The 15,229-nt window shown below is 42.6% G+C and overlaps 1 protein-coding gene and 1 long non-coding RNA gene across 3 annotated transcripts in view; one reads left to right on the forward strand and one right to left on the reverse strand.

Moving 5' to 3' along the window:
- The window catches only part of LOC120304603, a 109,413-nt gene that overhangs the window by 58,588 nt on the left and 35,596 nt on the right, over positions 1 to 15,229 (reverse strand). The gene's annotated exons all lie outside the window — the stretch shown is intronic.
- Positions 1 to 15,229, forward strand: part of ACVR1 (activin A receptor type 1) — a 91,842-nt gene that overhangs the window by 18,560 nt on the left and 58,053 nt on the right. The window contains exon 2 of one of the 2 annotated variants that reach the window (XM_039335382.1): positions 14,238 to 14,403. The exons of the other annotated variant lie outside the window; for it this stretch is intronic. Coding sequence (XP_039191316.1) covers positions 14,360 to 14,403 — 44 coding nt within the window. The 5' untranslated portion in view covers positions 14,238 to 14,359. The remainder of the gene's footprint in view (positions 1 to 14,237; positions 14,404 to 15,229) is intronic. 2 annotated transcript variants of the gene reach the window in all.

Genomic DNA, 15,229 nt, shown 5'->3' on the forward strand with positions numbered 1-15,229 from the left:
CCTGATGTGAGCTATCTCAGTGGGACTAAGAGGGAACTCTGGCAGGGGATCCTCTGGTGGACTGAGCTAAGCAGGTGGAGCAGGGGATTGCCAAGGCAATATTTTGTTCGCCCAGCTCCCCTGGCCACCCGACCGGTGAGAAGCGCGTAGCTGTGTTCCCTCCTCTGGGGATCCGGTCTAGTCTACGGCCGCAGCAAACCAGCTTGCTCGTAGACCCTCTATTAACAGACGAGGAAGTATAGTTCACTTGTCAGGAGGTTGTAAAAAGGGTGGCCAGGAAAGTGGTGATAAGGCTGCAGGCCAGATCTAGATAATATGGGGGTAATGGCACACTCAATTCCCAATGTGAGGAGAAGGCTCCTCTGTTACGACCCCCCCAATTGGCCCGTAAACAAGCGACAGAGAGCTGTGCCGAGTCCTGCACGCCGGCGCCTGAACTTCCTTTCTCTGGCAGGGAATCTCCTGGAGTCTCCAATCCCCCCTCCCCCGTGAATCTGGGCTAACGCGGTTCTTGCCGTCAGCTGAAATGGCGGTCGGAGCTATTCTACACAGGGAGGGCCGTCCAAAAAAATCAAGTTCAGTTGCTGCTGCTTGACCTGGCAGTCAAGCAAACAGTCAGATTGGATTGGGGCAGAAATGAATTACTGCGAAAGGAGAATCTCTATCCCGCCGTGACTCGTCCCAGCAGCCAAAATGGTGGCCGGAGTGTTTCGTTGTGAAAACTATTTCAAATATAGCGATTCGGTGCGAAAATTGTTAGGAAGATGGTGACTGCTCAATCCGGGGAAGAGGGAGGCCGTTTAGAGCCTCCCCGATATCGCTGGGGCTGCTCTTGGAAACAGAAACAAAGAAGAAAACCACAATAAGCGAAAAGGAGTTCCTAAGGGAACCCAGAGAATACCGGTGCGCACTCCGACAGATGGGGGATTCCCCCTCCCCACCGGGAAATCCGGGGAATCCAAAAGAAGGCAACGCGTGTTCCGCCGGTTGGGGGAATCCCTATGAACTCCGCGGTTTTAGACAGCTAAGGAAGGGGGATTAGAGAGCTGCTGCGCTTCGCAGCGCTGAGCAGCTGGGAGAACAGAGGGTGAAGGGGGATTAGAGAGCTGCTGCATTCCTGAGCTGTTCGAGGTTAAAAACCTCAGAAGCATCTACGGGACCCCTTGAAGAAAAGGGAAAATTCACCCTCCCCGAATTTTTCCAGGAGTTAGCCTGCAACAGCGCTAGTCCCAGCGCTGTTGGGGTGACTCTGGAGAATAAACAGAGCAAAATCCACCAATAAATTCTACTACCTGCAAATAATTTGGGAGCCAACTTGATACGTCTGTGATGGGCTGAGACCAAGTCAAGACTGGGTGTGTCATAGCCCAGGACAGGCGTGGCAAGTTTGGCCAACTTGGTCTGAATGGGCAGGAAGGCAGAGTTAACCCATTAGTGGATTCTCCATCTCCGTGCTGAGAAAAGGCGTTCAGGTAAGACAACGCCCCTTCTCTCTCAGCGCAACCCACCTCATAGATTTGTTATTGTGGGGAAAATAGGAAGAGGAGGAGAAGGAAGTAGTATTCGGTATGCTCGCCCCCTTATTTATAAAAATAAAGGCAGAATATGTATGTCTTTATGTGTGTATGGATGGATGGATGGATGGTAGGTAGGTAGGTAGGGTAGGTAGATAGGTAGATATTCATATTCTACATAAGCATTTCAGTGAATACTGATATTTCATCCAGTGCTAATCCAAGTTGATAATCGATTCATTCATAAGTTGCCAGTAAGATTAGATAATTGAAGCCATATATTTCCAATGCTGAAGGGTAAGTTTTTTAACTATAAAGATGGCATGGAGAATTCATCAATTTTGTTTTGAATTTGTTTTTCAGTTTTGCTTTTAAAACATGGTTAGCTATCTTGAGTACCTCTTATAAAGGTAGAGTTTAAACAGAATAAGTAAAATAAATACTTATTTGTCCGAAATGGTGTAGGGTTTCCTGCCTGAGTAGGGGGTTGGACTAGATGACCTCCAAGGTCCCTTCCAACTTTACTACTATTACTACTCCTTTGTTTGCAAAGGCTCAGTTTTAGAGATTGATTTCTCGGGTTTTTCTTTTTTTTAATGTGTCATCCTAAACAAGGTGATAGCGTTCAGAACACTGACCTCTACAGAGTTCTATAATGAGTTATAGTTAAAGAATATTTAAATTGTGCGCTAGTTCTCTGAACAGCATTTGTGTATAACTGCATGGGTAGGATTTTAGAGGGGGGTTATTTTGAAAGAAATCTGTCAGCCCGGAGAAAAGCGCTAAATGATTTTAATTTGGACCAGATGAACTACATTTGTGAACATTATAGGATTGTTAAATAGGATTTTAACAGGGAGCTATTATGTCAAATGCTAATCCCCATCCCAGGGAACATTTTACAGAGCCCTGTAAAGAATGGATTTTGTGAGTTAGCTTGATGAGTTACCTGATTCCTATTTGTCAGTATGTACTTTCTGTTCCCTTAAACATCTACTGTATGCCACAGTACAGTTGATTTTCAGATCATTAGTTCATAAGGTGGTCCTTAACTTAGCAACATTCATTTAGTGCAGTGATTCTCAACCTTTCTAATGCCGTGACCCCATAATACAGTTCCCCATGTTGTAGTGACCCCCAAGTGGGTGTGGCCACCAATAAGAGGGAGTAGGACAGCTAGGGAAAAGGGAAAAAATGGCGGACAGCATGGTTTGGTGACTCCCGTGAAATGGTCATTCGACCCCAAATGGGGTCCCGACCCACAGGTTGAGAACCACTGATTTAGTGACTATTTGAAGTTACAATGGCACTTTAAAAAGTGACTTATGACACTTTCACCTTTACAACTGTTGCAGGATCTCCACAGTCATGTGATCAAAATCCAGACATTGGGCAACTGGCATGTATTTAGCACAGTTGCAGTGTCCCTGGCTCACGTAACCATCTTTTGCAACCTTCTGACAAGTAAAGTCAGTGGAGAAGCCAGATTCATTTAACAACCAGGTCACAAACTTAACAACTTCAGTGATTCACTTAGCAGCTGTGGCAAGAAAGGTCGTAAAGTGGGGAAAAACTCACTTAACAACTCTTAGCAACAGAAATTTTGGAGTTCAATTATGCTCATAAACCGAGGACTACCTGTATAACGATTAAGTAAATTAAAACTGCAATTTTATACCACTTGCCTGGGAATATATTCCATTGGACTTGGTCTATTTCTGAGTTAATATGTTTAGGATTGAAAGTTTATTAGATCATTATATCAGCAAGGATAAGTGCTAGCTTTGAGTGAGCAAGGGTCAGATGCCTACTCAGACAGAAAATTCACAGAACAAACTGTGGCCCAGCTCTGTCCTTTTAAACTACTTTACTCATTGACTGATTTTTACAGGCAGAGTTTTACTGTATTAATAAGGCGACCAACCATCCTCCTTTAGGGAGGACAGTCCTCCTTTTGTGAGTTCTGTCCTCCCGCGAAAAGTGTCCTCCTACATGTCCTCCTTTTCAATATTTGAAAACTAATCTGCAGGGCTTTTTTTTTTTCCTCATAGAATGCTCAGAACAGTGTTCCGGCACCTTTTTTTATGGTTTTTTTTTCAACTTTTGCATGAGCTGTGCTACTCTCCCTATTGGCTTTTGAAAGCCAATAGGAATTGCTGCTGAGCATGCCAAAACACCCGGTCGGCAAACTTTGCACATGTAAGTTGTCTGCAGCGAAGGCGAATTGGCAGGAACATTGCACCCCTCCCTGCTACCCAACTACACCATCTCCTAGTTAGTCCCGAAGATACCTGGAGGAGACTGGAGCGGTGACACCACAGTAACTTTCTCTTGATTTTCGGCCCTACTAGGGCAATAATGGCTGCGGGTGCAAGAGGAAGGGGCAGTGGGGCTGCTGTGGGCGGAAGTGTGAGGGGCAGTGGTGGCTGGCTGCCCCCCATACTGTGGGAGCCGTGGGGCCTGCTCTACACGGGGCTGTGCAGGGTGGGCGGTGGTGCTGGCGGGGTGGCTGCAGGTGGGGTGTGTTGACAGCAGGCTGCCCCCCGGGGCTGGAGCCGGCGCAGCTGGTGCTTTGGGAGCCGTGGGGCCCGCTCTACACGGCGGGACAGCAGTGCTAGCGGGGCGGCTGCGGGCGGGGGCGCAGCATGTAAGCATAATTACAATATAAAATGTTATTGTTACAAATGTTTTTTATTATGCATTTATCATATTATAGTGTATTGTGTATTATTGTTGCAATGAATAAAGTGTTTTTTTTATTTACGATATTTTTTCTTCAATTTATTTGTGTCCTCCTTTTCATTGTAAAAAAGTTGGTCATCTTAGTATTAAAGCTGTGGTTTTGCTTAACCCTGATGCTGAATAAGTAACAATGTCTGAAATCACAAAATATATTAAACTATCAACCATAGTTTAGACCTGAGAGGGATTGGGTTGAAACAATATTCCAATACCAAAGAAACCACATCATGGTTTAGTGTACATATGTTCTTCCTGTCGGAAGAAAGATGGTGACACAAATGGGGAGACGCAGGCAACATTTTAATGCTAAGGCAGATTCATGCAGCCTAGAACTGCAAACTGTACAGTAGTCCTTGATTTACAACAGTTCATTTAGTGATCGTTCAAAGTTACAAATGGCACTGGAAAAAATGACTTATGACAATTTTTTTTCACACTTAGGATCGTTGCAGTGTTTCCCATGGTCACATGATCAAAATTTGGACACTTGGCAACTGACTCATATTTGTGACGATTGCAGTGTCTCTGGGTCATGTGGTCACCTTGTGCAGCCTTCTTAACAAGCAAAGTCAAAGGGGAAGCCAGATTCACTTAACAAATGGTGTTACTAACTTAACCACTGCAGTAATTCACTTCACACCCGTGGCAAGAAAGGTTGTAAATGGGACAAAATTCACTTAATTGTTTTGCTTAACAACAGAAAATATGGGCTCAATTGTGATTGTAAGTCGAGGACTATCTGTATACAGAATGAAGTTTCCTTGTCTGACTACATTTATTGCTTCGTGTGCTTCTTTGACTCTCCAAAACGGCTTCCATCTAAGGTGGGACAATAGAAGTCAGCCTCCAAACAACTAATGACAGATTCAAATTATGTAGCCTATCATTGAGGACACCCACACAATGTTCTAAATCAGTGATGGCGAAACTTTTAGAGACAGAGTGCCTAAGCTGCAACCCAAAACTCACTTATTTATCGCAAAGTGCCAGGGCTGCATCAGCATTGTGGTGCCCTCGGGGGGGGCGTAGGGGCATGGCCCACTGGATGGGCATGGCTGCAGTGGTCATGGCAGACTGGGTGAGCGTGGCCGGGGCCAGGGTGGCAGGGGCCAGTCCCTCACCATCTCCGGGGCATCCCCGGGGGGCCAAATTGCTCGCTCACTTCTTGCCCTGTCGCTTCCAAATGCCACATGCCCGCTACTCTGGCGAACTCTGCTGGGGCAACGGTGCACGTGCCCACAGAGAGGGCTCTGAGTGCCACCTCTGGCACGCGTGTCATAGGTTCGCCACCACTGCTCTAAATACTGGGGTCTGAATGGAGGAACCTGCAAATCAGGCTGCAGGTTTTCCCACTGACGAATGGATCACAAAATATATCCTGCTCTAAACCTGCTTCAACTTGAAATGTTTGTTGATTTGTCCTGGTACGGCTGAGTGGCCATGGAGGAATTCTCAGGTGGATCTTAAGGAAGGGTTTTAACTTTTGTTTCTGAAAAGGAAAGAAGATGAGCTGCTTCATATCTCAGTCTCAAGTAGTTTTTCTTTGAAGGAGAGAGTTCCTCTCTAAGTTTTAGTATTTGTAGTAAGGACGGTGGCCTGCGTTCCTTGTAAGTCATATGGCTTACAAGTGGGATATAGCATGCCTAAAATTGGCGGGTCTGTCTTGATGCCATGGTTCTGATTGACCTCAGTTCAGTTTTATGCTGTAAGCTGCTCAGAATCGCTTCAAAATGAAATGAGCGGTGAATAAATTTAATAAATAGGTACATGCATGCATGCATGCATATATACAATACAGCCATGATTTCTAGCTGCGTGCATAGCTTCTCTGTTCTGTATTGATTTTACAGAGGCCCTGAGGTTTGATTTTGATAGAAATGACACCGGAGACAGCTGTCTGTTAAGGAGGGTCATGCATACTAGCTACATTGATGAGAAAGATGTCTGGCGCCAGGGTACACATTAATAATAATATTTCAGTAAAGGGCTCTTTAATTTCCTTTTATTAAACTCCCTGACATGCTAGTCAGCGTTCAAAGGCTTTTAACTCCTCCTTCTCAAACACTTCTGTCTGTAATGTTGGTGTTGAGAAGACGGAAGTATTATATTTATCTCTCTTCTTTGTTTGGAAAGGAGGACAAAAAAGACAGCATATTTTGAGAATCTTATCAAGAGCTAAAAAGGAAATAAGAATTTCATTAAAAAATCTAGCTAGTCAGCAGGAAACATGTTTATCTAATCATTTGTTTATGTAGAAAAGAATAAAAGTTTTGTTCCCTCTAAGCAAATGCAATACTTTTTTTTTGCAATACCCTTTCCCTCTGGAGGATAGCTATAATTCCAGATGTTGTTTGGATTCAAGATAGTGAATAGAGAAAAAAAAAAGTCTTAATGATAATAACAGAGTCAGACTGGCTGGTTCTGTTTTGTCAGGGAAATAGAGAGATAAAAACTCCATTAATGGTGTATGCTTTGCTTAAGTAGCTAATAAAACAATGCCTTCTTCACTGGAAATACCTCCAGAGATTGGCAGCGATCAGTGCCAAGAGCATAAGGCGACAGCTGGACAGACTGATGTTGTGTATGTGAGAGAGAAGTGATGGGTAAGAAGAAAAGGTTGTTAATGATGTAAGAGATTTGCAAGTTCTTCTCCCGCACAGCCTTTTTCTTTCCCATTGGTTAATTAGTTATTAGTGATATATCACTATACACTATACACAGCTAGTCCTTGATTTATGACCAAAATTAGGTCCAGAATTTCTGTTGCTAAGCAAGGTAGTTGTTCTGTGAGTCAATTTTACAGCCATTTTTCCACGGTTGTTAAGCAAATTGCTAAAATCCAGTGAAATCACGTGGTCATTAAGCAGATCCATCTTCTCCCATTGATTTTGTTTGTCAGAAGCTGATTGGGAAGATCACAATGGTGAATATGTGACTCAGGGACACTGCAACAGCCCTAAAGGCAACACCCAAATTTTGATCCCATAACAAGGGTGATGCCGTGATGGTCATAAGTGTGAAGACAGATGTAAGTCACTTTTTTTCTGTGGTGTTGCAATTTCAAACAGTCGCTAAATGAATGGGCTGTAAGTCTACTGTACTGTATGTGCACTCAGCCTTCAATCCTTCCGAGGTGGATAAAATTGGGACCCAGATTGTTGGGGGCAGTAGGCTGACTCTGTAAATCGCTTAGAGAGGGCTGTAAAGCACTGTGAAGCAGTCAGTATATGTCTAAGTCAGGGGTAGGCAACCTTGGCTCTTTTATGACTCGTGGACTTCAACTCCCAGAATTCCTGAGCCAGTCATGCTGAGGGGAAAGGGAGAGTTTCCAAGCTGAACCATGCTAGCTCAGGAATTTTGGGAGTTGAAGTCCACGAGTCATAAAAGCCAAGGTTGCCTACCCTTGGACTAGCATGTTATGTAACAGTTCATAACATTCAATGAAAAATTGTCATTCTACAATGGACTGATTTCAGGATGATGATGGTAGTAGTAGTAGTGGTGTTATAGTGGTACCCAATAGTAATAGGTGCCTTGGTTGCAATCCCCAAACAACTGGAACACTGCTTCAACACTATTGGCATTGACAAAATCACTATCGGTCAATTGCAAAAGGCAGCTTTACTCGGGGCAGCTTACATCCTGCGACGATGCCTCTAACACCATCACACATCCACATCTGTCTATCCCAGGTTCTTGGGAAGGACTTGACAGGTGGACAAAAATGCCAAATCCAGTCTGAATGTCTGACTGACTGCATGATACATGCAAACAAAAGTTGTATAAAAATGAACACACGGTATAATAGTAATCCATCATAGAATAAGCTTCGTAACTACAGGGAGTCCTTGACTTACAACAATTTAGTGACGGTTCAAAGTTACAACGGCACCGAAAAAAATAATTTCTAACCCTGTTTTTGCACTTACAACAGTTGCAGCACCCCGATTGGTCATGGGTTCAAAATTCAAACGCTTGGCAAATTGACTCATATTTATGATGGTTACACTGTCCGGGATCACGTGATCCCCTTTTGCGACCTTCTGACAAGCAGAGTCAATGGGGAAACCAGATTCACTTAACAATGGTTAGACTAATTGAACAAGTAACAGTGATTCATTTAACAGCCATGGCAAGAAATGTAAAATGGGGCAGAACTCGTTTGACAAATGTTTCGCTTAGCAACAGAAATTTTAAGCTCAATTGTGGTCATAAGTCGAGGACTACCTGTAGTTCTTTTTGAATATAATTCTATTTGTAAAAAAAAGATCTAAAAAATAAAGCCTCTTTCATGCTGTATTTGACCTGATGACTTCATGGATACATTTGTGTAGTTTTGTTGACATCAGTATAAATTAAATGTCTATACAGTACAAATGGCTTTGCCATGGCCTGTTTCTAGAATATTTGTGGACTTTGTCCTACAGCAGTGATTCTCAACCTTCCTACTGCCGCGACCCCAACCATGTGGTCATAAGTTGAGGACTACCTGTATTTCCCTGCGGGCGAGGCAGGAGGAGGCGCTCACGCTCCGCCTCCTCTCCTGCGGCTGCATGTGGGCCGTCGCCCAGCAATCGCCTCGGCCCGGGAGTGCCGTGCATGCGTGGTGCTGCCCCCTGCACCGGCCGAGACGTAGCTGGCAAGCGGCAGCGATGGCGCAGACCGACTACCGGCTGGGCCACGAGCTGGCCCAGCCCAAGTGAGGTAAGCCACCCGCCGGGCCCCATGCGCTCCAGCAACCCTCCCTGCACCAGCTGCTGCCCCGCTAGCCTTACCTTGGCCACCACACATTCGATGAGGCAGGCAGGCCCAGTCGCTCCTGGGCGGCCATGGCACGCGGCAGCGAGGACGCAGGCCGACCACCGGCTGGGCCACCAGCTGGCCCAGCCCAAGGGAGGTAAGGCACCCGCCGGGCCCCACACATGCTAGCAACTCTCCCTGCGCCCGCTGGCCTCCCACCTCCCATCCCTGGCCCTCTTTTACTTACATTTAGTAGTTGCTCAGCAGGGAGGGGTGGAAACGTCCAGAAACCTCGCCTTAGCTGCAGACAACTTACAGCACCGTTTTCAGACTGGGACTTTTGGCGGCCTCAGCAGGGCAGAGACAGCCTGGACAATTCCTATTGGCTTTTGAAAGCCAATAGAATTAGCCTTTATTCAAGAAAGTCTATTCTATTGGCTTTCGAAAGCCAATAGAATTAGCCTTTATTCAAGAAAGTCTATTCTATTGGCTTTCGAAAGCCAATAGATTCTATTGGCTTTCGAAAGCCAATAGAATAGAGTCTCTTGAATAGAGTCTATTCTATTGGCTTTCAAAAGCCAATAGAATAAGAGGGAGTAGCACAGCTAAGGAAAAGGGGAAAAAAATGACGGACTGCGTTGTTTGGCGACCCCCGTGAAATGGTCGTTCGACCCCAAATGGGGTCGCGACCCACAGGTTGAGAACCACTATCCTATAGCATTGATACTGTATGGCTGTTTTTCATCCCAGTGGTAACTGAATCCAACTCTGCTTGGTTTTTTTGAGGGTCACCCACCAAAATAATCACCCTAGATATGTCAGTATGGCTCCGTATTTAGATTTACAAACTTCCATTAAATGATCTTGGAAGAGTTGCTAAGCCACAGTGGGTTAGGCTTGGAGCAACATCTAAACCTAGACCATTAAGGGACTCTGCCAAGATTAATCACAGTTTATCCCCATGCTTGTGGTGCATTTAACTGAACCATCACATGGCAGGTGGCCCAAATAGGGAAAGGGGAGTTAGCCTATTTCTTAGTTTCCCTTCTCTCCAGACCTATACATGCTTCTATTCATAGTTTTCCTACACCACATGCTCAATTAGTGTCAACTCCAATTAGACCCCCTCAATTTTGGGGATGGGGGAGGAGTAGGCAAAGTGATACTGACCATTGGTTTTCTATCTTGTTTGGTGGGCACCCAAAGTAAGCTAGTTTAGCGTTTGTATCTCTGGCTTGCTTTGTAAAATAATTGTGAGAAAACATTGTGGAGGAAGAGCCATGCATATTATCTTGAACTCCATATTGCAAATGTTTAAAATACAGGTACTCCTCAGGTTACATCATAAATTGGAAAAGGGATTGTTGTTGCTAAGTGAAGCAGTTTTAAAGCGGGGGGGGCAGTAGGGAGTGCTGCTGGGAGTTGGAGAGACTATGGGGCAGGGTCAGTGAAGGCCTGGGGGAGAAAAAGTGGGAATGATTTATTGGACCGACCTCGGACCTTCCCTCCGGGCTTTCATACTGCTTTTGCTTGTGGGAAACTGGCAGGGAAAGTTGAAAATGGGGATCAGGTGACCGCAGCTCCTTGCAATAATATCATAATCACGAGCTGAGCATCTAGATTGCAATTACATGTCCTGTGGGGGGGGGGAATGCTGTGATGGACAGGTGACACTTTGAGGACTGGTTATAAGTCCAGAACTTTGCATGATGGAATGGACGTAAGCTGGGAACCGCCTCTACACGTAAGAAAACGTGATGAACTGTATTTTCTTTTTGGGGGACCTGTTTATTAACAAAATTTTATTAAATTTATATAGGTGAGGAAAAATAGGAACAATACAGGTGTGGTAAAGGGAGGGGTAAAAGGAAAGGGGGAGGGGAAGGAAATAAGGAATTAGGGTAAAATAAGGATAGGTACAACCACATATTTCAACTGCCTCTACATGCAAGAAAACGTGATGAACTGTATTTTCTTTTTGGGGGACCTGTTTATTAATATTCAGTGGAAAATTCTCAGTGAGGCATGGAGATGCTGGCAGGTTTTCTCAGCACTGAATAGGTAGGCCTCCTCGAATTACAACCACTGTGGAGACCAGAATTTGCGGCTGTAAGTCAAGTCAGACCCAAAATTACAACAATGTCTATGGAAGTCATTAAGAGAATCACCACTGTCATTAAGCAAATCATGCAGTTCCCAATGCAGTTCCCAAATTCAGTTCCCCAATGGGTGTTTTTTTTTTTTTTTTTGCTGGACATCAGCAAAAATGGTTGCACATTGTGATCAGGTCACAACAGGATACTGAATCCGATTGCAAATGCAAACTGGTTGCCAAGCCCTCAAATTGTGGTCATGTGACCATAAGGGTGATGTGACGGTTTTAAGCAGGAGCAGAGGTGATAAATCACTTTTTCCAAGGCCATCATAATTTTGAACTATAACAAATGCGCTAAGTCAGGGGTAGGCAACCTTGGCTCTTTTATGACTCATGGACTTCCACTCCCAGAATTCCTGAGCTAGACATGCTGGCTCAAGAATTCTGGGAGTTGAAGCCCACGAGTCATAAAAGAGCCAAGGTTGCCTATCCCTGTGCTAAGTTGTTGGCTGCTAGTAGTCAGAATGTAAGAAAAAGCATTCTATAGGGAAGTGTTTTTAAAAAAACTTGAGTAGCCTGTTTATTTTCTTTTGGGAACAGTATTGCATAGATTTTTTTTTTTTAAGAAAAGTGGCAAATCAGGCATTATTTTTTTTAACAAGAAAAACTCTGCCTCTGCTTTTTTCCTTTTGTCTGGGAAATAAGAATTCTCAAGTAATTTTGAGATATGAGAAGAAATCAGAACTGGCCATGAACTTTCTGTATTTTGAACGCTGGTTCAAGGTTGCTTCCTTGCAAAATTACAAAACATTTCCTTCGTAATGGAGAAAAAACATATTTTTATTGGTTTTTCCAAAAGCTTCTACAGTTCTAAGATAAAGAGAAATGAAAAGCACACATTGATTTCTGGAATAACGTCATGTTTTACTCAAGTGATAAGTTTTTCATGCCTTTTTAAAGAAGAATTTCTGCTGCTGCCAAATTTTAAGTTGTATCTGTTGTAGTACTCTCTTGTGTGGCATTAGAATTTTCTATTTAGAAATGGAATTTGTTTATTTTATTTTCATAATCATATGTTTTGTTCCATAGTCAAAAACCAAGGAATTCAATAAAATCTCCATAAAAATAATTGTAATAAAAACATAGAGGAGACTAGCTGCTTTTTGTTGTGTTCCTAGATCTAATCAAGACTAAAATGACAATGAAAACTAAGCATTTATTTACTTAAAATTTAAGTAATTAGGACTTGCTGTTGTTCAGAAGTTTTTAAAAGTCCACCTTGAATAGAGCTAACAACTTCATGGATATATCTTTGTAGAAGTACTTATTGATTTATATCTCATACAACTCATAGTAGCTCATACAATATAAAGAAAAATTAAAGCATCTATTATGGTATCTATGTGGTTGCTAAGAGTCGTTGGCACATAATCCCATAATCAATGGTACAATTAAAATTACACTGTAATCAGAAAATCGATCGATACCAAGAGATTAAGATCAAAACATATTTTGATTTTTAAATATATTTATATCAAACATCAATATAGATATAAAATATGGGCAATACACAGCATCAATGGAAGCCTCTCCAAAATATCTCAGGCGATATATTCAGTTGAATGTGAAATTTTTTTTGATTCAGTTAAATATGTCAACTCAGATATTTTGGAGAGAGTTCTAATAATGCTCTGTATTGCCCACGTTTTATATCTGTATTGATACTTTGTCATTTATCTGTCATACTTAATTGAATATCTTCAATTTCCTAGAGGCTATTAAAGAGGGACCAGTCTATATTCCACCAGTGAAATATTCCAAAGTAGTCAAACCATTATGAGGAACAGTTCCTCTTTTCTTTGGCTCTCCTCACCTCCTAAAAACAGGGAACTAGAATGTGTTTCTCCTTGATGGGCTGATTCAGATTAGAAGTCTCTTCAAAGCAACATAGAAATGGCTTGCAATTGTAACCCCCCCCCATATTGTTTCAATTAACCTTGCCTATAATTCAGGCATTAGAATTTGGTCTCCAGTTTAAATTCTGGCTATGTTAAGCTTTTTGACACCAACCAAGGATGAAAAAGACTTGGTAAGGATCCCCCCCCTTCCTTAATCAAGCTGCATTTTTCAAATGCTTTGAACTTCATTAGCAGCAAGAGATTTATCAGTTGGACTGAAGCCGTTTGTGGGGGTTTGTTTGTCTGTGATTCTGATTATCTTTTTAAAGCTCTAGATTGGCATCTTAAGCCCAGCAGAGGCTTAAAAAACTTCCATGGTTAATCTTTCAACAGCAGTGAAAGAAGAAAGGCAATAATCACAGTCTGCTAAAAAAAAAAAATGGGGGTTCTCCTCTAAATTTTGGCAATACAAATTTGGGTGAGCTTCCTTGGTTGCAAAAATGAAATTGGGCCATATGGAGCCCTGTGGATTGCCAATCCTTTCTCTAAAATATGAGTTCAAAAAGAGCAGCTTGGGAACCACATGTCACCTACTTTATCTGCATCTGCCACTTTCAGAATGAACAAACCCAGAAATTTATGCTGGGTTTTGTGGAGGAGAGGTTGTTGCTAGGTTTTTTTTTTTTTTTTTTTTGCAGTTTGTGAAGCAGAATGGGGGCCAGGTGGGTCTTAAACCTTGCAGGTTCACTTTGGGTTCTGGTCCTACCCATTTTTGATGTACAGTGAATGACAAGTATCCAAACGTGATGGGACAGGCCTGAAAGGTGGCTGATAAAGGTAACTTTCAGCCTGATCTGTCTTTGGAGAAGAGAAAATTCTGCAGTCTAAGCTTAATTGCAGAACAAATTCTGTGTCATCCAGTTTTCCGCTTAATCTCTGCTGCAAAGGGCAACCCGTGGAAGATCCTGTGATGACAATCATAAGCTGTAAACAGGCTTGTTACACAGGTATCCCTTTGTGTAAGAGGGATAGTAGAAGGAATTCTGGCGACGACTGTGGCTTTTCTCACCTTCAGAAATTCCCCTAAGTCAATTAAAGCAGCACCAGAGACATATGTAGCTTATGTATGGTACCCTTTATTTAAAACACAGCTCTTCTCTGGTTAGTCACTCTTTTATTTGAGAAAGGAAACAATTTGTTCTCAGTGACAATATTGATCAGGTTACACTATTTTTGCCTTTGCTCCAGAAAAACAGAAGTTTTACTTCATGGCAAGAAGTAATTTCCTGCAACAGAAATTGCCCCCCAAACTGGGCAGAAGGAATCTTCATAAATTGTGATGTGCAGACCTTCAGTCATATTTTGCTGAAATGGGTTACACAGCCCGCAGTTCAGCCCTGGGATTTGTTCTTAGGTAAGTATATGTAGAATGGAAACTTCATTAAGTAAACAATACAGTTAGTCAGCCCCATATTTTTTTTTTTTTTAAAAAACCCTGCTTGCTACAGGATGTTTACTTGGAAGCATTACATAAGGTATGATGTATTTCATTGCATCCATAATTTGTCCGAAATGGTGTAGGATTTCCTGCCTGAGCAGGGGGTTGGACTAGATGACCTCCAAGGTCCCTTCCAACATTATTATTATTATTATTATTATTATTATTATTATTATTATTATTATCATCATCATCATCATCATCATCATCATCATCATCATCATCTGTTGGAAAGATACCCTTTAGAATAGGATGAAGCTTAGAGGACATGGTAGAGAAGAGTTTAAAGGATCAAGGGAAAATCTATTCAGGTTAGATAATACAATGTTGGACGTATCCCATTGTTTTTAGTTTTGCATTTCAAGTTTTTTTTTAAATTATAAACATTTCATCGGATGCATCAATATAATATCAGAATTATTTTTGGCATATCTTTTCCCTTTTCCCTCCTCTCTCTACTTCCCTTTTCCCTTCCTCTTTCCCTTTCCTCTTTCCTTTCCGTTCTGTTAAGTTTTTCATGATTATTATTCCTGACCCTCCTGCCTTGATAAGTCCCTACAGTTTTCCTGGCAAGTTTTTTTTGGATGTGGTTTACCATTGCCTGCTTCCCAGAGCTGAGAGAGAATGACTGTCCAAGGACACCCAAGTGGCTTTGTGCCTAAGACTGGACTAGAATTCAATCTCTTGAGTTCTAGTTTGAAGCCTTAAGCGCTACACCAAACTGGCTCTCACTATTTCTTAG

This window comes from Crotalus tigris, unplaced genomic scaffold (assembly GCF_016545835.1).
Source record: "Crotalus tigris isolate CLP2741 ecotype Arizona unplaced genomic scaffold, ASM1654583v1 scf7180000017641.3106099, whole genome shotgun sequence".
Classification (NCBI taxonomy): Eukaryota; Metazoa; Chordata; class Lepidosauria; order Squamata; family Viperidae; genus Crotalus; species Crotalus tigris.